This window comes from Hylobates moloch, unplaced genomic scaffold (assembly GCF_009828535.3).
Source record: "Hylobates moloch isolate HMO894 unplaced genomic scaffold, HMol_V3 SCAFFOLD_9, whole genome shotgun sequence".
Classification (NCBI taxonomy): Eukaryota; Metazoa; Chordata; class Mammalia; order Primates; family Hylobatidae; genus Hylobates; species Hylobates moloch.
In genome coordinates, this window is record NW_026652284.1 from 37,090,825 (window position 1) to 37,116,490 (window position 25,666).

At 39.3% G+C, this 25,666-nt stretch overlaps 1 protein-coding gene and 1 long non-coding RNA gene across 5 annotated transcripts in view; one reads left to right on the forward strand and one right to left on the reverse strand.

Moving 5' to 3' along the window:
* The window catches only part of YTHDF3 (YTH N6-methyladenosine RNA binding protein F3), a 136,238-nt gene extending 116,174 nt beyond the window's left edge, over positions 1–20,064 (reverse strand). For 3 of the 4 annotated variants that reach the window (XM_058443785.1, XM_032759680.2, XM_058443786.1), the window contains exons 1-4: positions 19,771–20,064; positions 19,261–19,285; positions 12,582–12,667; positions 1,786–3,384 (exon numbers count right to left, since the gene is read on the reverse strand). In XM_058443785.1, the coding sequence (XP_058299768.1) occupies positions 1,786–3,384; positions 12,582–12,667; positions 19,261–19,285; positions 19,771–19,794 (1,734 nt within the window). In that variant the 5' untranslated portion in view covers positions 19,795–20,064. The remainder of the gene's footprint in view (positions 1–1,785; positions 3,385–12,581; positions 12,668–19,260; positions 19,286–19,770) is intronic. The other variant, XM_058443787.1, reaches the window with a different exon arrangement.
* An 89-nt stretch (positions 20,065–20,153) lies between these two features.
* LOC131384185 (uncharacterized) lies at positions 20,154–20,952 on the forward strand. The gene has a single exon (XR_009214782.1). It is a non-coding gene; the product is annotated as an uncharacterized LOC131384185 (long non-coding RNA).
* Positions 20,953–25,666: the final 4,714 nt, after the last annotated feature.

The following is a 25,666-nucleotide window of genomic DNA, read 5'->3' on the forward strand; positions in this document are numbered from 1 at the left end:
TTTACATAGAATTAAATTAAGTTACCTCTTTATCTTAATTTCTACATAGGAACAAGCATTCCATAAGAACATGCTTTCCATAGTAACAAGCATTATTTACTGGAGAAGCTTCTAACTTTTTCCCTACTAAGTTTCAAAAGAAATTTAAATGTATCCCCTATAGAAAAGCCCATTCATTTTCTCTTTCCACCTAAAAATAGGACCCCAATTTTATGTTACAGTTTGGAAGAGAAAACATTCCCTAGTTGAACTTATTCTTGTGGCCCTGTGATCAAAGTCTGGCCAATATTTGGGCGGCTAATCCCCATATGGGCCACTCAATAGGATATTTTTAAAAAATAAAAATAAAAATATTCTGGCCAATGTAACACAAGGATAAACAGCATGTTTTATTTCAGGAATGTCTCCCTCAATCTTACAGAGGGTACATAACAGAACTAGGAATCAAATTCTGCAAAGCCTCTATTTTGTGCAAGTGCTTTAAGTATAAAAATTATAAAAATACTTCAAGAGTTTTATGTTTTAAAAACATATTTTGCCAGGCACGGTGGCTCGTGCCTGTAATCCCAGCACTTTGGGAGGCCGAGGCACGCAGATCACGAGGTTAGCAGTTCAAGACCAGCCTGGCCAACATGGTGAAACTTGTCTCTACTAAAAATACAAAAATTAGCCAGGCATGGTGGCGGGCGCCTGTAATCCCAGCTACTCGGGAGGCTAAGGCAAGAGAATCTTGACCCCGGGAGGCGGAGGTTGCAGTGAGCCGAGACCACACCATTGCACTCCAGCCTGGGCGACAGAGAGAGACTCCATCTCACAAAAGAAAAAAAAAAAAAAATATATATATATATATATATATAAAATTTCTTATAAACACAAAATTAGAGTAAAACATTTATTTAAAAGTTGTTTCAGCTGGGTGCAGTGACTCAGGACTGTAATCTCAACATTTTGGGAGGCAGAGGGGTAGGGGCAGATCCTTTGAGCTCCGGAGACCAGCCCGGCAACATGGCAAAACCCTCTATCTACAAAAAATACAAAAATTAGCCGGGCATGGTGGCGTGTGACCGTAGTCCCAGCTACTCAGGAAGCTGAGGTAGGAGGATCACTTGAGCCCAGGAGATCAAGGCTGGAGTGAGCCATGTTCACGCCAGTACACTCCTGCCGGGACAAGAGAGACCCTGTCTGAAAAAAAATTAAATAATATATAAAATATAAATAAAAACTTGTTTAAAGTGCCAGGTTCAGCGGCACAGGTCTGTAGTCCCAGCTACTTGGGAGTCTAAGGCAGGAGGATTGCTTGGGGCCAGGAACTTGAGGCTATACGTCATGATTGCACCTGTGAATAGCCACTGCATTCCAGCCTGGGCAACACAGCAAGATGTCATCTCAAAAAAAAAAGTTGTCTGTTTCAAACTCTAAATATATTTTCTCCTATGTTAGTATGATTAATATTAGTGATTAGAGCCCCTGGTTAGTTGATAAAGTCTGTTTAGTTACAAATGCCAAAATTCATTCAGCTTTGATGATAAACGCTGAGGCCCAATGGCTTTTATCATCTGGGAGTATGAAGAATGAGCAAGAGGCTAACTCAGCGTGAGTTACCCTGGGAAAGGAAAGAAGAAATGGTTCATATAAGGCACACATAGATACCTTCAATGGTGTCTGTACAGTTGTTTCTTAAGTAGTTGGTTTCCTTCACAGAAAGTTCTTAAACTCAGAATATACCCATCCATGCATCCCATCAGCAATACAAAGACCCCAAACAAAAAATTACTGTATTCTTACCCTACGCATGGCTTCCTCCTCTTCTTGACGCTTTTCATAATGTGCAAAGTCATCAAAGATTGAGGTGGTATGCTTGAAAGTAGCAATTATTTTAAGCACTTGCTTAGCTTTTTCTAGGGGTACCTCTTGAGTGTCCCTTGAATTGGTAACCGGTTTGTTGTCATTATTTTCTAAGCGAATATGCCGTAATTGGTTATTGGGAACATCTTTGACAAAGATCCATTTAACTTCAAATTTGCCCTTCCACTTATCCTGAGACCAGACACCAGCATACGCATTGTAGTCCACAACAGACTTCATTTCAGCCACTCCACAAAAATGTCCACTGCCATTCACACTGAAGAGTAAATAGAGTGGGCCTTTCCCATTCAGGGAACGGTAAGCTGCATCCAAACGCTTATTACCATGCTCAGTACTACACCAGATAGAGTATTTAATGGAACGATGTATGTCATCCTCAGAGTAGCTTTTAATTATAAACACACGTCCATTCTTCAGATTCCAATCAAAGTCTTTGGGATTATAGTTGTTTATGGCCTTTAGCTTTTCCAGCACGGGATGCACTTCTACACTAGAAGGTGAAGCACTGACAGGTACAACACCTAAACCAAAGTTTTCACTGCCCGCTCCATTGTTCTGGTTGAAGCCTGCTCCCCTGTTCCGAGGAGCTACCCAGCGATTCTGCAGCTGCTGCTGTTGAGGCTGCACTTGGTGAGGCTGGGCCTGTGGCTGAGGTCCTTGTTGCTGCTGTGGTTGTGGTGGTTGAGGCTGCTGTTGAGGCAGTTGGCTTTGCACCAATGGTGGTGGTTGAATTAATGGCTGAGGCTGCTGGATTATTGTTTGAGGAGGCAGAACTGGTTGGGTTGGTGGAGCCTTTACCACTGACCCCTTTTCATCCCAAGTTCCAATATTCATGTTGTGTTTTATAGGAGGTGGTGGTACAGCAGAACCCCCAATTCCCACATTGCCCTTGGGTTTAAGTTTCGGTTGAGGTTTGGCAGGCTTTCTGGCAATGGCAGCCCAGGAGGTTGGTTTAGGTGCTGCACTGCTAACTGGGGGCACACTATTGGTTGCAATGCTGGTCATACCACTGCTGCTCAAAGCTGTACCTACAGTTTTTGTCACTGCAGCTGTCAGGTCACCACCAATTTTCAGTCCAGTCATGCCTTGCTCAATACTGCTAATGCCAGGCACCTTACTCAAAGTATCATTGCCAAATCCAGCCTGTCCATCAGTAATGGCTCTCCCAAGAGAACTAGGTGGATAGCCATAACTGCTACTATAAGCAGAACTTTGTGTTGATTGTCCCTGAGATCCACTTGTCCCCCATGTAGAGAAATCAGCATTACCAGGAAAAAAGTTAAATCCATGTTGACCAAGAAATGGAGGGGTATTTCCTAATGCCCCAGGTTGACTAAACACACCATCTGGTATATAGTGATGTTCTCCATTACTCATTTGTCCATAGGTTGTCAGATATGGCATAGGCTGGTCTCCAGCTGTGGACCACGCTGCCTCCCCAAGAGAATATGGAAATCCAATGGATGGAGCATAGTAACTAGGCATGTATGGATCTGACATTGGTGGATAGCTGTTACTCTGCAAAACAAAACATCACAATCAGTAGCGAAATGTACTCTTAAAAGAGCAAAAAAAGAAATCTGAAAGATTAAAATCAAGAAGTTTTAAGTAAATGAAAATAAAAGATGTACCTATTCTAGATAAACAAAATTAAAATTTCAAATCCAGTTTTTTCAACAGAAAAATTTGCTGATGAGTAGTCACATCTTAAAATATTTCTTACAAAATAACCTATATGGCTTTTTTCAGGGATGAGAGTGGGGGTATAATGAGTATTATTTTTGTTTGAAGAGCCAGACTCTCTGTCACAACTTAAAAATATCGTAATTTCTACAGAAGTCTAATATATAAACTTTGTGGACACAAAATTACCATTTACAGCTGGCTGTACTTTAATCAATTGATGTATGCAATCACTTACATGCAAGGATTAAATAACTAGACAACCCTGCCAAATAATAGAGGAATTACAGCTTATCTATATGATGGAATCCAGTTCAGCCATTAGATTTTATACTTTCATTAAGGAAAAAATGGAGAAACGCTCACAGTCTGAGAAGATTCAAGATTATGTTTATAGCATGATCCAAATTTATTTTTGTTTTGCTTTGCCTTGTTCATTTCAAAAAAGAAATAAAACAAATTCCTTATCATAGTTTCTTATTGGTGGAATAACAGACATGATTTTTCTTTATACTCTCCTCTTCCCCAAATTTTACACAATAAACCTATTACAGAACAGGTTTGTTTTTTGTTTTTTTTTTTTAATTTAGAAATAGTGAGTTCATGTAAATTTTTTCCAGAATTACTGCAATTAAATCAACCTTCACTATACTCATCATTTAGTGAACTGCCAAAATTCAAGACATTAAATTTTACTAAAGGAAAAAAAAGTTCAAATTTGTTACTAGACAATATAAAAATAAAATACTTTAAAGTATTTTAAATACTTATTTCTTTTGAAGTAAGTTTCTCATGCAAAAAAAAAAAGTCTGAAACTAGATTTTCGATCTTTGATTTAGGTGTGCTTTTATTCTATTTTATTTTTGAAACAGGGTCTCACTCTGTCACTCAGGCAGAAGTGCAGCAGCGCTATCTTGGCTCACTGCAACGTCCACTTCCTGAGGCTCAAGCAATCCTCCCATTTCAGCTCCCAGAGTAGCTGAGACCACAGGCGTCCGCCACCATGCCCAGCTAATTTTTTGTATTTTTTGTAGAGATGAGGATTTCACCACGTTGCCCAGGCTGGTCTTGAACTCCTGGGCTCAAGCAATCTGCCCGCCTCAGCCACCCAAAGTGTGATTTAGGTGGGATTTTAAAGCACTGCACAGAGCTTCACAATTTGTAGAATTATGCAAAGTGAAAAAAATCCACTAATATTGTCAGTACAACTGGTATTACTTTTCAAGGGTCAATACCATTTTGAAGGTTAATTTATAGAGACAGTCAAAGTTCTTTGGAGTAAAGTTCTTAACCCATTTCTTCTACTGTTACACTCTTGTCACTATTTTGTGGCTGCTTTTCCACTCATGAATGTGTGACAGTAACATCATAGATCCTGCCTGGAACTAATTTTAAATTATTTTTGAAAAGGCTTATCATTGAAAACTGAGATGTTTTATTACTAAGCTACTTGTTTTACTATTAAATTACCTGTAGTATACCCATCTAACTCTTGTAACTGTCTACTGTCTACGAGAAAGCTAACTTAACATACTGTCTTTTGAAATGATTCTCTAATATGACCAAAATAACTTAAGAACTAAATATAATGTAACAGAGGTTACATTTGAATTAATAATTCTGACAAAGATTTACTGGCTAGTGCCAGTAAAACTTGGACTTAAAAACCAAAAAACTCAACTCTCACTTACTGTTTAAAAGAAAATCACAAAACCATTTTTCAAATACACTGGATGTTAAGTATATTTTACAGTACAGTCCTTGACAGACTATGTTGGTTTTTTATTTGTATTATTTTTTATTGTTGTATTGTTATTTGTTTTTCCAACACAATCAGTCCTTCGTATCAGTGGGTTCTATATCTGTGGATTCAGTCATTCACAGATTGAAAATAGCTGGGAAAAAGAAATGAATAGTTGCATCTGTATTGAACATGTACACAGTTTTTCTTGTCATTATTCCCTAAACAATACAGTATAACCACTTACAAACCATTTACACTGTATTAGGTATTATAAATAACCCAGAGATGATCTAAAGTATATAGGAGGATGTGCATAGGTTACATGCAACTATTATACCATTTTATATAAGGTTCTTGAGCATACGCAGATTTTGGTATCCGTTGGGGGTTCTGGAATCAATCTCCCACAGATACCTTGAGACGACTGTATTTTTGATCCACAACTGACTGAATCTGTGAATGCAGACACTGCAGATACGGAGGGCTGACTACATTTAAAACTGGAAAATTCATGAGTTACTATTTACTAACTGAACACATTCTTCAGCTATAATGGATAATTAGTAACTCTAACTGCAAATATAGTCAAAGAATGCTCACAATATTCACATGAAAGGAATTAACAGCGTTTTTAAAACTGCAATAGTAGCATCTTACATAAATCAATACTGGAAGTATTGACTGCTATATTTAAATACATCTATAAAGAAAAGCCTGAGGGAAGTTCAAATACACCAACAATAGTTTTTAAAGAAAAAAATCTTGACAAAACTAATGACTAAACTTTGGAAGCTACGAAGACAAACACAAATGTGTAAGATTTGATCACTAAAGTATCTACTAAAAACGAAAAGTACTCACAGTGCTTCATATTGACAAAAAGTCACTGTGATAAAAAACTCTCAAAAGTTTAATAAAAATGAGAAGTTCATCTAGTATAAACGAATATATGTTAACTGATTAAAAGATAAAACTGGACTGGACACAGTGGTTCATGCCTATAATCCCAGCACTTTGGGAGGCCAAGGCAGGCAAATCACCTGAGGTCTGGAGTTTGAGACCAGCCTGGCCAAAATGGTGAAACCTCCTCTCTACCAAAATTACAAAAATTAGCTGGGCATGGGAGCATACACCTGTAATCCCAGCTACTCGGGAGGCTGACTGAGAATCACCTGAACCCAGGAGGCAGAGGTTGCAGTGAGCTGAGATGGCACCACTGCACTCTAGCCTGGGCGACAAGCGAGACTGTCTCAAAAAAGAAAAAAAAAAAAAAAGATAAAACTGTCTACTGCCTTCATCCTTTTTTTAAACAGTTAAACATATCCTTTATTTATAATTTTAACTATTTCAACCACTTATCAAATGCATACATTGTAAAAAACATTGATATAAGATACTCATTCTAGAAGAAAATCTACAGTTAAATGGAAAAGACAAATAATACAGGGAAGTGGATAAATCCCACATGCAGATGTATAGGAAAGGTGGGCTGAATATGAAGGTAACTGGTTTCGAAGTTTTAATTTTGATTGTTGGCAATGAAATCCAGATTCAGTAGTCTTTATCTGGATGTAGGAGTGGAAAAGCACACAAAGTAGGAAGTTTTTATGTTAATTCTTTATAAGAAAGCATTCAGAAAATTAAACTCAAAATTTATATTGAATATTCTTATTTCACTATGACAAATGCTGAATTCTACACAACAGTTACACATCAAGTTCTTAATTTCTCTATACCCATAGTGTAATTCAGGGGTCAGCAAACTAAGAGGCCAACAAGTAAATCAAGCCACGATCACTCTCTGTCACCTATTTGGGTTTTTTTCTTTCAGCAACTCTTTTAAAAGCTATTAGCTTAAAGCCAGGCACGGTGGCTTGCGCTTGTAATCCCAGCTACCCAGGAGGCTGGAAAAGGTGGATCAATTGAGTCCAGGAGTTCAAGACCAGCCTGCACAAGAGACTACCTCATAAAAAAAAAAAAAAAAAAAATTAGCCAGGCATGGTGGTGCACGCTTGTAGACTCAGCTACTTGGGAGGTGAGGTGCGAGGATCGCTTGGGCCCAGGAGTTCCAGGCTGCAGTGAACTATGATCATACTACTGCACTCCAGTGTGGGCTACAGAATAAAATCCTCTTTAAAAAAAAAAAAAAAAATCACACACACAAAAATTGAAGTGCTTCAAACTTCTGAAGTGACTTCTGATTTAACAACCAAAAGTTAAGTGATGTTCATTCTAATTTTAATGCTTGTATTATGCTATGTACTTTCTCCTATTATAATTTTCTATAAGTATAATTTATGCATATCTAATGTCATAAGAAAAATGTCATAATAATACTCAACCTGAATATTTCACCAACCATAATTCTTCATTCTCTAATTCTATTAGATAACCTAATCCATCCATTCACTTAATAAATAATGAATGCTATATGTGCCAGATATTGTGCTGGTTACTGGAGACAAAAAATAAAGAACATGGTCTCCAACCAGGAGCACTTCACAGGTATCGTGAGGAAGACTTATTTACCCTATAATGTGATAGCTACTCCAACTGAAGTACAAAGAAAGCAAAACAAAATACTTAAGTACAAAGTAGAGGGAGTAAGTAACTGGAAAATCAGAAAAGACTTTCTGAAGGAAATGCCATAGGTGTGTGTACACATGTCTGTATAAGACATACATACAAAAATCGAGATCGTGAAATATTAAGAAAATATTTATACTGTCATAAAATAATGGTAAGCTCTATTTTGCCAATCAGATGGAGAAAGCTGGCAGAAGATGAGCTAGAAAGGGAAGCGGAACCACTTTAAGGGCATTCATATAATAAATGCATTCACTGTTGAGAAGCTATAGTAATTATTTAACATTACAGTGACATAATCAGACTTGGGATTTTAAGACTGCTGAGTGGCACTATAGAATTACTAGTTAGAAAATCATTTCAATAGGCAGAACTAATGAATACCTTAACTAAGGGCAGTGATGACAACGGCAGAAAATGACAATTTAATTCTCTATATTACTTCTCTGATAAAGATAGCTAAGAACTTACTTTCCCAAACACACAAGCAGACAAACTCAACTTCAGTTTTCCAAATTATTCTTCAAATTTATATGCACAAATTACATGGCATATTTAACAGTGCCAATTAAAATCTAAATTTTCCAATCTATTTAGTCATAAAATTATTCTGAAGAACTATAAAGAACTAATTTTAAGAAAAGGACTGACATTTACTTTCAAAATTACTATGAACATTATTCCTTCAGAAACTGAACACTATAAAAAAGAAGAAATATGCTGCCACAGAAGTAGAAAGGCCAACAACTTGTTTTAAAGTACCCTTGGGTTTGATATGAACTAGATCTAAGTATACAAAGCAATTTAAATCATTAGCAAAAGACTTGTTAAACACCTTTCCCATCAAAATATTTATTTTTAATTTTAAAATCAGATAAATGAATTTAATTTTTAAAACACACTGTGTACAGTGTATAAGGACCTTATTAAATAGTTGTATAACTCTAAATTTGCCAAAATCTTCTTGAGATCTTTCACCAATAAATCCAGTTTTCACTAATCTGTTATAATAGTACAATTTTAAAGGTCCAAATATTTTATTTAATTTTCTAGCTAGGTAATTGAGAGTAACTTAAATTCTCATTCAACTTACCTTTAAGATTCCAGATAATTTTCAATAAACCCAGTTTTCAATATTCTACAGTATTAATCCTCTTTAAAATGTAAATATGTATCTTGTTAGAGATAATTATTTTTAATATTAAAGGAAGATGACTGCTGAAAATCTATTTAGTACCACAAAGGATAGGTAGAACAGGCCTTACTGGAATCAAACTTTACAACTTCTCTTCAAACAGGATACAAATATGCTGATTCCAAATATCATGAGTGAACACAAATCTTTTAAAACATTAAAACAAATATTTTACAAATGTTTTGCTCCAACATAACCAGCAATGATTCAGCTGAAAAAATTCACTTGGGTTCACTAAGGTAAATGCCTTTATATCTTTTAAAAAGTAATGGTTTCCCAAACAGTTTTTAAAACTTTTTTTTTTTTTACAAGTAAAGTCTTATGCACAATTCCAATATATAGAACAGATAAAACGCAAACCACAGTGCTGGCTGCTACACTGGTGGGATTCAGGCACCCTCCGCTGGTTTTCCCTAGGAAGACACTAAGGTGCCTCTATGGAATACCAGAAACCCTCTTGACAAAAATTTTTCTTCCAGTAGAAACCCTTCTATGTCCTTGTGACAGATAATAAAGAATTGTAAAATATCTGTTACCAAGTAAAACATGCAAGAAGATTACTTCAGGTAGCAATTCCAAAAACTGTCTTTTACAGTTCACTAAAATCCCTTTAAAAAGAGTTTGAAAGGCTGAGTGCGGTGTTCCATGCCTGTAATCAATCCCAGCATTTTGGGAGGCCGAGGCAGGTGGACCACTTGACGTCAGGAGTTCAAGACCAGCCTGGCCAATATGGTGAAACCTCACCTCTCCTAAAAATACAAAAATTAGCCAGGCATGGTAGCATGTGACTGTAATCCCAGCTACTTGGGAGGCTGAGGCAGGAAAATTTCTTGAACTTGGGAGACTGAGATTGCAGTGAACCAAGATCATGCCACTGCACTCCAGCCTGGGCAACAGAGCGAGACTCCGTTTCAAAAAAAAAATAATAAGAAGAATTTGAACAAGTCAGGATTTTTTATACTACATCTTAATCTTAAGAACTTCATTTTCAATTATAATTTATAAACTATGAAATCAAGTAGCAAAAAAATAGTTCAACTGTTTAGCCCCCAAAATTTCTCAAACCTATCTAAACATGGAGATCTTTTTGAAGGAATACTTATTATACCTCCTAATATTAAAATTTCTCAGCAAAGTTGGAAAATACTGCCATACTGCCGTAAGCGTTAACTGAGATTACTATATGAGCCAGAATATAGTAAAATCACGCTTACTTTAAAACTCGCACTACATTTCACAACAAATGATCTACTTTCATAACCTTTAGGTGGAAAAGTAATTTTGCTGAGATCATAAAGTTTTTTTCTTTCTCATTTATTTCTTCTCCTCCCATGTATGCTAGGAATGCTGCTCAGTAGATAGGAAGGGGTGGTTAAGGGGAAGTAACCAAGAGGTAGATGAGGTTGAACACAACCACCACTCTCCATAATCCTAAAAATAATCCTGCATCCCACAAATTGGGAACTACTTTTTGTTCAAATTTTCCCTATAACTCTACTGTACAAACTGTTCAATTCTGTAGTAAGATTTGGTTCCTTGTTCTTTCAGTTTCAAAAATCTAGGTTAAAATTTTAGAGTACATTTTTCATTTTCTCCATATATGCAAGCAGACAAGTCAAACTTCAGTTTTCCAATTTATTCTTCAAATTTACACACACAAACTAATTGGCATCTTTAACAGTGCCAATTAAAATCTGAATTTTCGGCTGGGCATGGTGGCTCACGCCTGTAATCCCAGCACTTTGGGAGGCTGAGGCGGGCAGATTACTTGAGGTCAGGAGTTCAAAACCAGCCTGGCCAACATGGTGAAACTCTATCTCTACTAAAAAATACAGAGTAGCCAGGCGTGGTGGCATGTGCCTGTAATCCCAGCTATTCAGGAGGCTGAGGCAGAGGAATCACTTGAGCCTGGGAGGCAGAGGTTGGAGTGAGCCAAGATTGCGCCACTGCACTCCAGCCAGGGCAACAAAACAAGACTGTCTCAAAAATTAAAGAAAAAAACTCAGTTTCTAATCAAATTAGTCATAAAATTATTCCAAAGAACTACAGAACTGGGCTGGGCACAGTGGCTCACATCTGTAATCCCATCACTTTGGGAGGTCGAGGCGGGCGGATCATGAGGTCAGGAGATCGAGGCCATCCTGGCTAACATGGTGAAACCCTGTCTCTACTAAAAATACAAAAAAATTAGCCGGGCGTGGTGGCGGGCACCTGTCCGGAGGCTGAGGCAGGAGAATGGCGTGAACCCGGGAGGCAGAGCTTGCAGCGAGCCGAGATCGCACCACTGCACTCCACCCTGGGTGACAGAGCGAGACTCCATCACAAAAATAAATAAACAAATAAATAAGAACTACAGAACTGCTGGGCGCGGTGGCTCACGCTTGTAATCCCAGCACTTTGGGAGGCCGAGGCGGGCAGATCACGAGGTCAGGAGATCGAGACCACAGTGAAACCCCGTCTCTACTAAAACTACAAAAAAATGAGCCGGGCTTGGTGGCGGGCGCCTGTAGTCCCAGCTACTCGGAGAGGCTGAGGCAGGAGAATGGCGTGAACCCGGGAGGCAGAGCTTGCAGTGAGCCAAGACTGCGCCACCGCACTCCAGCCTGGGTGCCTGGGTGACAGAGCGAGACTCCGTCTCAAAAAAAAAAAAGAACTACAGAACTAATTTTAAGACCCAAAGTTCTTAAGCATTTTTTGCTTTTTTAAAGCAAAACAAAAACAGTTTCATTCCAGAATGTTCTCTCTTAAAAAACTGGTGAATACTGAAAATGTATTTTTTCATTTATTTCTATCAGTGGCTTATTTTTAATAACAGACAGAAATGGATGCAGAAATAGCATACAGATACCTAATACCATTGTTCTTCAATGTTTCAATTGGAATTATGCTTGTACACAAATACTCAGAGCCACCAGTTACCAATTACTTGATTTGATAAAACTGTCCATGTCTACAATACAGAAGCAACTGTGTTTATAAAGCAAGTATGTTTATAAACTCCTTAATTCTATCACTAACATTACCAAGGTATGTTAAAAATTTTCAAGTTATCAATGAATTCAAACTGCAATGTCTTAAAAAAAGAAAACATTACACTTGACCCAAAATTGCAGGCAATTTCAGGCAACTAATCCCTCCTCCAAATACACAAATTTCTAGCTAATTAAGCCTTTTATAATTAGCTTAAGCTATGAAGATATAGCAGTGACATTAAAAGATTAAGTTCCTTCAATACACACACAAAAAAAACCTAACCATAATATATACAAATAATGGTCACCTTCAAATCTTTATTCTATATTTCATAACCTAGTTTCTGGTACCTATACTTTCTGAAGAACCCTCCTGTGCCATAAAACTGCAACTGCTACTCACTACTCACTATATAGGTACACTAGATGAATGAATCCATGTTATGGTTAATCTCATTAAATAATCTATTTGAAAAATCAATTAATACTAATAAAAGGTTAATTTCCTAAAATCTGAAACTGTCAGAAGACTTACCTGATTTGTCTGGCTACTTAAGTATGGCTCAAAATCATCATCATTTACAGCATCTTTTTGATGAATCGAACCGTTTTGTACTGAAACTAAAAAATATGTTTGTATTAGAAGTGTTGTAGTTATCTTTATGAAACTCACAGCATAACAATGTTTTTAATATTTTTCAAGCCAAAAATAGTAATCAGAAAAAATAATACTGAGTTATTTTTCTTTTTAAGAACCCTCTTAAGGATAAACTATTTTAGATACAAATATTTATGTGCCACAAAAACTTAAGTCTTTTGATACATAAGCCCAAGATTACATAAACACAAGCCATATATACAATTCCCCTTACCAAAAACTTCAAGTAAATATCCCAATCTCAACACTGTAGTGAGTAAATTGTCACATAAGAATGTTGGAAAGAGTTCCCTAATGCTATATTTGAATGTAAAATAACCATTTCAAGTAGCGTTATAGGCAATAAAAAAGATTTCTGAATGTTCTCTACCTTTGTTTAAATCTCTAGATTATTTAGTATAATAAAGAATGAAGTAACTATTTTCGATCTAATTTGTTATAGTAAATGTCTTAAATGTCTCCAGTAAAGTTTAGGCTAAAATTAACTTGAAACAATATCACAATGAATAGACTTATAATTATGAAATATCTAAATAAAGAGAGCTTTAATTCTAAGCCCCCCAGAATGAAGACTTTCACATGAAACTACAAACAAAATTAAGACACAAAAGATAGCCATAATTATCCTTGCAACACATGAGAAAACAAGTCAGAGAATAATTTTGTTCAAAAGTCATCTCCATAAACACTCTAAAGTTGTTATTCTCTGGATGCTGTTTCAGAGTGCTTTTGAGCAGACTCAAAGTAAGGTCCTGAATTTGAATCTCAAGTCCACTACTGAGGAGATGATCTCCAGTTAGGGATTTAACCTCTCTAAACTTTGACTGTTTCTGTTTCAGAAGGTTATGTATGAATAGTACCTACCTCATCTCATCTGATTATTAAATGACAGTGTTCAATAATCTTAGATATTATCACATTTAATATTACAAGATCCAAATAGGACTAATATGACTTTAGAATCATTTAAACAGAAGTGTTACTAGGCTAATACTTCATAGGGTAGCACTACGTAAATATACTATTCTATACCAGTGAAGATAAAAAAAGTTGAAAGTTTCCGATGGATGTCTACAAATTAGAAACAAAAAGAACTCAATATCTAAAGATTTACTGCTCAAAGGTACAACATCACCACATTTTATGAAGTTAGGAGGGTGACGGGTTTAAACTGCGTATTCCTCTGTAATATCTTAACATTTTCATTATCCTTTAATTTTCCCATGAGTGTAGAACACCTAAAATGTAATATTGGCCGGGCGCGGTGGCTCATGCTTGTAATCCCAGCACTTTGGGAGGCCGAGGCGGGCGGATCACGAGGTCAGGAGATCGAGACCATGGTGAAACCCCGTCTCTACTAAAAAAAATACAAAAAATTAGCCAGGCGTGGTGACGGGCGCCTGTAGTCCCAGCTACTCGGAGAGGCTGAGGCAGGAGAATGGCGTGAACCCAAGAGGCAAAACATGCAGTGAGCCGAGATCGCGCCACTGCACTCCAGCCTGGGTGATAGAGTGAGACTCCATCTCCAAAAAAAAAAAAAAAAAAAAAAAAAAAGTAATATTATGAGTTAACAGCGGCTTGGGAGCAAAGATATACAAAATCCCTTAAATCTTTGCCATCCAGTGAGTGGCAAAGATAAAAAATATGATGCTACTGTGTAAAGCATTCAAAGTAGACTTCTTACTACACCACATTGCCCCTGAGAGGCCACAAGAAGCAACCTGAAGGTCAACTTGATCCTGGCTCCATTAATACAATTCAACTATGTCTGATAAGGACTGCATCAGAACTAGGATTGAGCTAAATATGCTCCATGGAATTTAAATATGTAATAGCCACTAGAAACCAAAATAAAGAAGGTGCCTTAGGTTATTTCTAGTGCCATTATAAGGCTGGGTTATTCATTTCAGTCCAAGAGATTCTGACATACCTGTTCTCCTCTGACACTGGCTTTACTGCTCCTAAATCAAAGGTAGGTATACATGGTCTATTACTTCTTGAAAAAAATTCTTCACTATTACACTCGTACATGTTAGTATTTGCAACAGCTAACAACTTAAAAATTATGACTATCTATCTCTCATACCCACTAGGTTCTCAAAAATCTAGTTCATACAAATACAAGAAGTGCCAGACCAAAAATCTAGTTCATACAAATACAAAAAGAGCTCAAGACCAGCCTGGGCAACATAGCAAGATCCCACCTTTGGCCGGGTGCGGTGGCTCACGCCTGTAATCCCAGCACTTTGGGAGGCCGAGGTAGGCGGATCACTTGAGGTCAGGAGTTCGAGACCAGCCTGACCAACATGGAGAAACCCTGTCTCTACTAAAAAAATACAAAATTAGCCGGGTGTGGTGGTGCATGCCTGTAATCCCAGCTACTCCAGAGGCTGAGGCAGGAGAATCGCTTGAACCTAGGAAGTGGAGGTTGCGGTGAGGCGGTGAGCCGAGATTGTGCCATTGCACTCCAGCCTGGACAACAAGAGCAAAACTCTTGTCTCCAAAAAAAAAAAAAAAAGATCCCACCTTTACGAAAAATGTTTAGAAATTAGCCAGGCGTGGTGGCACGTGCCGATAGTCCTAGTTACTCAGGAGTCTAAGGAGGATCACTTGAGCCAAGGCATTCCAGGTTACACTGAGCTATAATTATGCCACTGCACTCCAGCCTGGGGTACAGAGTGAGACCCTGTCTCTATTAAAAAAAAAAAAAAAGTAATACTTAAAATTTATGTGTGTGTGTGTGTGTGTTTGTGTGTGTATATATATATATATATCAAATACTGTTATTCTTATTTCTTCTCTTCTATTATTTCTCTTCTAAGAGGCTAGGCCTGAGAACAACCCATATACTATTATAAATACAGTCTACAGTCATTTTTAAATGATGCATAAATGTTTACAAAGCCTTAAAATATAGTACAAGAAGTCAATCTACTTTAAAAAATGTTTAATTAAAAGTAATTCATATACACTGAGAAGCAATTTGCATTAAACTAGCCCTTAAGTTTTGGAAGTGTATCTTTAAGAAAACTATCTTAAAGACTTTCGTTTTTCAATGTTTACTTAATGACAAGCTAATGTCTTGGAGTCTGAAAACCATTAAATAGAAATGAAATCCAACCTAGTTCCATAGTCTGTAAAATTTCTTCGGGGAAAAAAGAACAGATGACTTACATGATTCTTCACCTGTTTCCTCTGCTCTATGAAACAGAGTCAAATCAAGATAGAACATGCGCCTTAGGAGCCAGGTGATTCTTTGCTCTGGTCCTGACTACATCAAGTTAGGAAAGTCTACAATCTGTGCATCATGTTTCCCCACCTACAAAAACAGGGACAATACCATACACCCGCTATCTCCTTACAAGGATGTTGTGAGGATTGATAAAATGAAGCCTAAAACAATGACAGTAAAGTGCTTTGAAATCATTTCTCAGGAGGATGAGGAGAGAATACCACAGAATATTGCCAAAATATAAGGCATTTTCCACTACTTTTCGAAAATTAAAACTTAGCCAAATTTAACCTAATTATTTTAAATTACAGTTGCATAAAACAATACGTATGTCTCTCCGTTGGAAGAGAGCGGAGAGGAGGAAAAAGATAAATCCTGTTCCATGAATTTGCTATTTATAAACTTAGAAAGAGGACAAAGGAGGCAGTAAGGCCTAAGACTGTAAGTATGGCATCTAACACTTCCATCCATAGTACTCCCAAATAAAAGCACTGCACACCTTTATTCCAATAAGCAAAAATTCTACTTGTTAATAAAAAAATAAAATACAAAGTCAGTATTAAATTATGAACCAATAGGCAAATAATTATCCTTAAATTTCTACTATCCTTTGGTACTACTCTTGCCAAGGATAATAAAGAGTTCTGATATTTAACACAGGGACAGTCTATTAATTAAAAAAGAATTCAAACTTATAAAACAAGTAAACCTTGAATTATTACTTATTCTACAAAACCATTTTTGCCATATCAAAGACAATTATTTAGAATTCTTTTTGGCTTCTGTAATGAATTAAGTAATTAAGGATATACAGAAAATCAAAGACACTAAAACTAGGTGTTAGGCTAAGGCTGTCAACTGAAGACAATTCAGAAAAGAAACAGAATCTCTGAAATTACAGTAAGTTGACTGAAAAGGATTATGTGTTCAAAACTTTAACTGACAGCAACTTCTCAAGGACATACTATTTTTCATGAGCTTGCTAAGTTCTGATTTCAAGATTACTCATATTTAGAATACTGAGCCTGTGGTTCAAGAAAAATAACTTCATAAAAGTAAACAGAATTGTAAAACAATTTTACTAGCTGGAAACAAGCTAAGGCAGAACAGCTTTTCTCAAATACACACATAGCTACTTATATCAGGTTCACTGGTGGTGTTGCCTTTGCCTTGTAACTCTCCCCGCAGTCATAAAAATACAAGTAACGTATACGTGTATTTGTGCACTTGTAGCATCTGCCATTTTTAAGAAACTTAAATAATTAGCAATACTTTCAGGCCAGTAGCATTTTTCCCCTCCTGCCGAGGCTCCATACAAAGGAGTCTTCCTGCACCTTAAAAATAGATTAAGTGAGGAAAGTGAAAAGAAATCCAGCAAATATAATTGCTACTAGAGCAGTGAACTATTGTAATTACAAGAATCCTCACAATATACTATATGAATTATGATTAGAGTTATTTTTATTTTATAGAGGGGAGATTCTGACAAACAGGTAGAATGTTTTCAAGCTCACTTGGCAAGTCAGTAGCCAAAGGCAGTATTAGAACTCAGGACTCCAAGGAATCCAAATCCATTATTCTAACCTTAGATGAACTTATTAAACTGAACAACAAGGGGGAAAGAAAGAAAATTTCTTGAGAATAAAGAACTATCAAAATAAACACTTTGTGTATGTGTCTGAATACACCTAACAGAAGCGATACTGATGGATAAAAATTTTTGAAATAACCAAAAAATACTTATTTGCAAACAGTGGATGCATTATGTAGTTTACAGATAACTCATATCTAATATCAAAGATGCCACCAGTGCCTACTTAAGTGAAATGACCACTCATAAATCAAACTTATTTTACTGACTTACAGTGCTGTAGAGGCTCTATTTTGTTTTAACAAACAAGTACCTCATAGAACTTGTGTACTCACCTTAAAGCAGGTAACACAAAACACTTAACATTTCAAATAGCCTTGCAAAGTGCCACCTCCCCACAGATCTAGGATAAAATAATTTATGCTAGGCAATAATGACCACAATTTCACAATCTCCAAGTCTACATACTTCCTAATGGGTAGACTAGCAAAAGAAGAAATTAATGGATCATTCTTTTTAAAATTCACAAATTTTTAACAACTCATTTAAAATAAATCAATATCCAATTTTATTTCAGGTTTATGCTTACAACAAAAAAAATTCTAGAAATGAAATTTTAAAAATTAACATGTCTAAATATTTACATACTGCAAGAAAACATCTTTAATGAAAACAAACAAATGTTACCTAATATGGTGCCATGTAACTGGTATGTACAAATTCCACAATTCAGAGGAAATTAATCTACATATCTAAAACCTATTATTTTAAATTCACCAAATTTGCAATAGCAAATAAATACCCTAACAAGAATTTAAAGGGCACCAAAGACAATCTATATCTAAAAGGCTATGATAGATCTTAATTTCTAACACTGTTACTGAAATCAACAGAAAGCACAACTTTAGTGTAATTTCAAGCACTGCAAAATGTTATATATAACTTGCTCTGATGTTATTTAATTGGCACTATCCCAAGAAAGCAGTTATTGTTCTATACTTAACTAAATGTCACATGACTAATGTCATAATGTTTCGGTCAGCTGACTGCACTGTTCCATATTAATACAAAACACACTTTTTAAAAAAAAACTTTACTTTCAACGGTACTTTTACTAAAGAGAAAATTATAAAATCCTGGAAGAAATGTCACAAATTATTTTCTTCTCAGCCCTTTATAAAATACCAGATTGAGTCACACCTTGCAATCAGAACAGAGCAAGATGGCATGCCTACTTAGTTCTAACCTCTCTCATGTTGTTGCCTCATTGCAACTGACTTCAATACAATCAGTGATTAATAGTACAATTTTCATTTATGTGATGGAATACTATGTAGACTTCCATTTTCCAGTGTAATCCAGACATGTCAAACAAAATGTCCACTTTAAGAATATATTTGTCTATACACATATGTAGAAATTTTTTGTGGCAGAAGTTACATAACACAGAAAAACTGAAAAACCAAAGAAATACCACTAGTTCACACCAATACCTGCTTAACTGACAAGGAAACTGTTTCTCGTACTACTTTGGTTTCTATAAAGTGGCTTCAAAGCAACGAACTACCGAAGTTCTGGATAGAACTTGGCTACCTTAGCCATGATGAATATTTTCTCTAATTCTACATTTTTCCCCAAGAGGGAGCAAAAACAAACAAAAAACCCTCACAGAGTTTAAAAGTAACATCAAGGCAACATTGAGCAATAAGAAGAAAAAAAAAATCCAAACTCACCTTTATTTCCTTGCCCTTTAGGTCTCTGTGTAGCAAGACGAAAGATGCGGTAAAGAGGAGAAAAAGGAAGAAGAGAAAAAGTGTGTTAATCAAAGGCATTATCAAAGACAAGTTATTTTAGACTATCCGCGTAGGAGTAAAAACCCACCATATCCTCCACAGCCACCAATTTCCCAACCACCCCCAGCCTTTAAACCTCCCACCCGCCACTCGGAATCCGTCTCCCAGAGCTCGCCCGGTCTCAGCCCCCTGTCTGCCGCCCTCAGGACGTGTCCTAAGGCCCCTAAGACCGGTCCTTGCCCCCACCCGCCGCGGCACCGCGCCCGCCCGCCCGCAGGCTACGGGGCCAGGGCGCACGCCCCGGCCCGGGTAGCTACACCGCAGCAACTTGCGCCCGGGGCACCGTTATGGGGACAGCAGCGGCGGCGACGGGGAGGAGCCGAAGCCCTGCGCGAGGGTGGAGCTCCGGGGCTCGGGCCTTCGCCGAGCCTGGGGCCTCTGCTCCCTCACCTGATCCACGCTAGTGGCTGACATTCTTCACCGCAACCCGAGAGCCGCCGCCGCCGCCGCTGCCTGGGCCTCTCCCCGTGCACTCACAGCAGTTGGCTGTCGCCCTTGGCCGAGTGATTGTTCCAGCCGCTGCCGCAGCCGCCGCTCGCTGAGAACCCAAAATGAGGGCCTCGCGCTCGGGAGTCGGAGGAAGAGGCCCGTCTTTTCCGCTTGCACGCTCCTCTTCCCCCTCTCGCTCTCTGCTTCTCGGGTCCACAATGGCGGACAGACTCCCTAGTCTCACTTCCGCTCCGAGCCTCCCTGACCTTCCGCTCTCCACTCTGACGTCCGCGCTCACCTCGCTCTTCCTCCCCCACCCTCCCGCCGCTGATCTTGGCTCCGCCTCCTCACCGCCACGTCACCGGAGACCCGACCCGCGCTCACGGCCCGTGGGCGCATGCGTCTTGGAGGGAGCGCGTCGGGGCGTCAGCGAGCGCCAACTTTCAGCGTCTTTTCTGCGGCTTCCTTCTATCCCGCTCCGAGGCTGCAGAGCCCTGGCAGAGTGGCGTCAGCTGGAAGGCTGGCCAGAGCCGGATTTTGTTGCCCTCCGGGCAGGAAGATGGCCAAGGCGGCGGCTGACGGAGATAGTAGTGCCTTGCTGAAGTCACGGCGGCCGGCGGCGCCCTCCTAGAGGCTGACTGGACGGAGGCAGGGAACTTCCCGGTGAGCGGGCCGGGCCGGGCCTAGCAGGAGCCTCCGGCGGCTGCCCAAAGCCGTGGACACGGCTGGCTGACTCAGCCGCCCTTGGGACGGAGTTGCTGCGTCCCCACAAGCCTGCCCGTGCAGGTGAAGTGGCAGGTTAGAGTTGTGGTACTCAAACTTATGTCCAAGCAAACAGGAGGAGCACCGGCGCGGGTTCAGTCTCTCCAAACCCAGCTCAGCCGTAATCTCTGGAGTCAGACTTCGCCGCCCAATTCATGGATTTGTGCTTTTGACACCGCTCTGATTTTTTTGAATGAATAAAGTTGCCTGGGATACTTAAGTATAGTTGCAGAGCGTCTTTTCGGCCCTAAAAAGAGGGAAAGTTTCCATTGAAAAAGTTCTTTACCACATATTGGCAAGCTCAAAGTATGCCAATTTGCAACATGTTGACATTTTCATTGAAATATCTACAATAAAGGCAAAGATTCATTGTCTCAGTGACATAGACTCCATGGAAGGAAATAATTTAAATGACCAAATACTTTCTGTACTTCAAAACCATCAAATAAGTGATCATTTAGAAAGTATTAATTGTAGAATCATTAGATTAATTTTGTAGTGTACAGTGCAACAGTATCTTAGAAGCACTGAATAGAAGAAAAACTTGAGAGGCCACTTTTCATGTAAATCACCAAGAGGCCTTTTTAAGTTCTGATCAGACAGTTTCCCTTGCCCTCCCATTCATTGCCACAGGCCCCAACCTAAGCACCCTTGCATTTCCCAAGACTCCCCCAACCCTTTCTGCTGTTGCTCTCAATGTCTCCCATCCTTCACTCCCAAACAGACCGTTTTAGTTTTAATGAGTTTGCTGCTACATGCTATGAGCCAGGAACTGGAGAGAGAATATACAAGAGGAGGCTTATGAAATTTTTTTTTTTTTTTTTTTTTTGAGACAGAGTCTCGCTGTTGCCCAGGCTGGAGTGCAGTGGCGCCATCTCGGCTCACTGCAGGCTCTGCCCCCCGGGGGTTCCCACCATTCTCCTGCCTCAGCCTCCCGAGTAGCTGGGACTACAGGCGCCCGCCACCTCGCCCGGGTAATTTTTTGTATTTTTAGTAGAGACGGGGTTTCACTGTGTTAGCCAGGATGGTCTCGATCTCCTGACCTCGTGATCCGCCCGCCTTGGCCTCCCAAAGTGCTGGGATTACAGGCGTGAGCCACCGTGCCCGGCCTGGCTTATGAAATCTTGCAAGCCTTGTCTTTGATCCTTAGTATCATGTCTTTGGAACCCAATCAATTCAAGTTTGAATTCTAGTGGAGCAAGAATTAGTGTTATAACCTTGGTAAAGACACTGAAACTTTCTAAGCTTTAGCTTCTTCATGAGTAAAATTAGGTCCTTCGTGTACAGTTCCTGACACAAAAGTAAGCTTTCAACAAATTGTGGCCATATACAGGTAATGAATTGTTCCTTTGCTAAAAGATTCCCAGAAATAGTAATCGCTTACATTTATCGAGAACACATTATATGTCATGTTAATTCCCACAGCATCCTTGCACAAGTGCCATTATAAAAACTGACACAGTGAGGCTAGGAAATATGCCACAAACAACACAGTTAGTCACTATGAGAGCCAGGATTTGAACTCAAGCAGTTTGACTCCCAAGTTCCCACTCTAATAACTACCATATAATACTGCCTAATGAGATAATATTATGACCTTCTATTCTCTTTCATTTTTGCTCAACAAACTTCTTCCTTCTTTATGGCTTTTCTTCCTAGCAATAAGGTCTGAACTTGCTGAATGTAGTGCTAACTACCCTCAGATATAAACCTACTTAATTTAATATTAACAGACTTTTGAAGTACATCTGGGGACTACCTAAAACCATCTCCAATGCCTCCAGGAGTGTATTAGTCCGTTTTCATGCTGCTGATAAAGACATACCCGAGACTGAGAAGAAAAAGAGGTTAAATTGTGCTTAAAGTTCCACATGGCTGGGGAGGCCTCAGAATCATGGCAGGAGGCAAAAGGCACTTCTTACATGGAGGGCAGCAGGAGAAAATGAGGAAGAAGCAAAGATTGGAAACCCCAATAAACCCATCAGATCTCATGAGACTTAATTCACTATAATGAGACTAGCATGGGAAATACCGGTCCCCATGATTCAGTTACCTCCCCCTCGGTCCCTCCCACAATACGTGGGAATTCTGGAGATAAATTCAAGTTGAAATTTGGGTGAGGACATAGCCAAGCTATATCATTCTGCCCTGGCCCCTCCAAATCTCATTTCTTACATTTCAAAACCAATCATGCCTTCCCAACAGTACGCCAAAGTCAACTCGTTTCAGCATTAACCCAGAAGTCTACAGTTCAAAGTCTCATCTGAGACAAGGCAAGTCCCTTTCGCCTATGAGCTTGTAAAATAAAAAGCAAGCCAGCTACTTCCTAGATAAAATGGGGGTACAGATATTGGGTAAATACAGCCATTCCAAATGGGAGAAATTGGCCAAAACAAAGGGGTTACGGGGCCCATGCAAAGGGCAGTCAAATTTTAAAGCTCCAAAATGATCCCCTTTGACTCCAGGTCTCACATCCAGGTTACGATGATGCAAGGGATGGGTTCCCATGGTCTCGGGCAAGGAGAATGGAGAGGATATTTTGAAAAATGTTACCACAGAGCCTAGATTCTAGGTAAAAATGCACTCTTCTACAGAGCCACTAGGGTATGTCAGCCTCCTGGAGCACACAGCACAGTGCAAAGCTTGGAAAGGAGAGGACAGGCTGGATTTAAGTCCCCATTTTTCCCTCAGCCAACCTTGGTGTTTGTGTGTGTGTGTGTTGTTGTTGTTATTTGTTGTTTTGTTGTTTAATTATAGCAACATGGTCTTGCTATGTTGCCCAGGCTGGTCTCCAACTCCTGGTCTCAAGGGATCCTCCCACCTTGGCCTCCCAAAGTGCTGAAATTATAGACAGTGCAGTTCCAGTCTGCACAACTGTAACTTCTGTATGATTACTTGTATCAGTTCAAATTAGGTTCAGCTACAAGTGGTATCAAGTTCAAAATAACAGGAGCTGAAGATAGAAATCTGTTTTTCTCATACAACAGCAGTCTGGATATAGTCCAGGACTTGGGTTGCCATTGTATCAGATAATCCAGGCTTCTTTTTTTTTTTTTTTTTTTGAGATGGAGTCTCGCTCTGTCGCCCAGGCTGGAGTGCAGTGGTGCAAGCTCGGCTCACTGCAAGCTCCGCCTCCCGGCTTCATGCCATTCTCCTGCCTCAGCCTCTCCGAGTAGCTGGGACTACAGGCGCCCACCACCACGCCCGGCTAATTTTTTCGTATTTTTAGTAGAGACAGGGTTTCACCGTGGTGTCGATCTCCTGACCTCGTGATCTGCCCGCCTCGGCCTCCCAAAGTGCTGGGATTACAAGCGTGAGCCACTGCGCCCGGCCAATCCAGGCTTCTTCTAGTCTGTTGTTCTACCATCCGGTTATAAATAAAGTTTCGTTGCCACAAAAGAAATAGCACTTGAATATAGAATTTTCTTTTTAATTCTCAGCAAGGCAAGTTACTTCTATAGAAGGGTGCACCCTTACAGATGGAACAATGGTGAGCGCAGACTTAGACAAGGGAAGGGAAGGGGTTCTATCCCTGACGCATGTGGCCCCTTCTGCTGTATTGTTCCCCTATTGGCTAGGGTTAGACCGCACAGGCTAAACTAATTCTGACTGGCTAACTTAAAGAGACTGACAGGGTAAGTAGTTTGGCGGGAAAAATGGTTATGACAGAGCAGGTAATTGGAATGAGTCAGGGTGGAGTAGGTAATCAGAATGAGTCAGGATGGAGCAGGTAATCAAAAAAGGTTGCTTAATGAGGAAGTTAAGTTTAAAAGTAAAAGGCAAAGAATTGAACATACTGACATGTTGATTCTTTGAAAAGAAATTTAGAACTCGTATCTAACAATCCTCATTATGATACCTCTACCTGTGGCCCATGATGGCTGCTCAACTTCCAGCCATCATAATCACATTCCCACCAGCAGAAAAACAATGTTAAGAAAGCACATTGGGCCGGGTGCGGTGGCTCACGCCTGTAATCCTAGCACTTTGGGAGGCTGAGGCGGGTGGATCATGAGGTCAGGAGATCGAGACCATCCTGGCTGACACGGTGAAACCCCATTTCTACTAAAAGTACAAAAAATGAGCCGGGCGTGGTGGCGGGCGCCTGTAGTCCCAGCTACTCCGGAGGCTGAGGCAGGAGAATGGCCTGAACCTGAGAGGCGGAGCTTGCAGTGAGCGGAGATTGTGCCACTGTACTCCAGCCTGGGCTACAGAGCGAGACTCCATCTCAAAAAAAAAAAAAAAGAAAAGAAAGCACATTGTTCTCCTCCTTTAAGGACATTTTGTAGAAATTGCATTTTTCCCATTTGTATTAGTCTGTTTTTGCACCACTACAGAGGAATACCCGAGACTGGGAAATTTATAAAGAAAAGAGGTTTAGTTGACTTACTGTTCTGCAGGCTATTCAGGAAGCATGGTCCAGCATCTGCTTGGCTTCTGATGAGGCCTCAGAAAGCTTACGATCATGGCAGAAGGCAAAGGGGGAGCTGGCTTACACATGGTGAGAATGGATGCAAGAGTGAGATGGGGGAGGTGACATACACTTTTAAACAACCAGATCTCCTGTGAACTAAGAGAAATAACTCAATCATCACCAAGGGGACGGTGCTAAACCATTCATGAAGGATCTGCCCAGTGATCCAAATGCCTCTCCACCGTCAACATTGGGGATTACATTTAATTGTGAAATTTGGAGGGGACAAACATCCAAACTATATTACCACTTCTGGCTACTTTCTACTAACTAAAATATAGTTTCCTACAAGTATTTAAAGTTAAGTGAAAGCTGGAAAATATATTCTGAGTGGCCATGTGTTCAGTTAAAAATAAGGGTGTTTACTACTAAGGAAGAAGGGGAGAATCGGTGGAGAGATACTTAGTAATAAACTCTGTGCCTAGTAATTTCCTGGATTTGCTTTGTTAACTAGCAGCACTTAAACTTATCTTTGAATTTTACCAGCGTTTAAGCCAAAATTTCTAAGGCTTTCTGTTATCTTTAAGTAACATATATAGTACATGAACGAAGTGTAGAGAATTCAACTTGAGGATTGATCCATGCACTCTTAAAAGGAGGTATTCTTAAATATCATGCTTA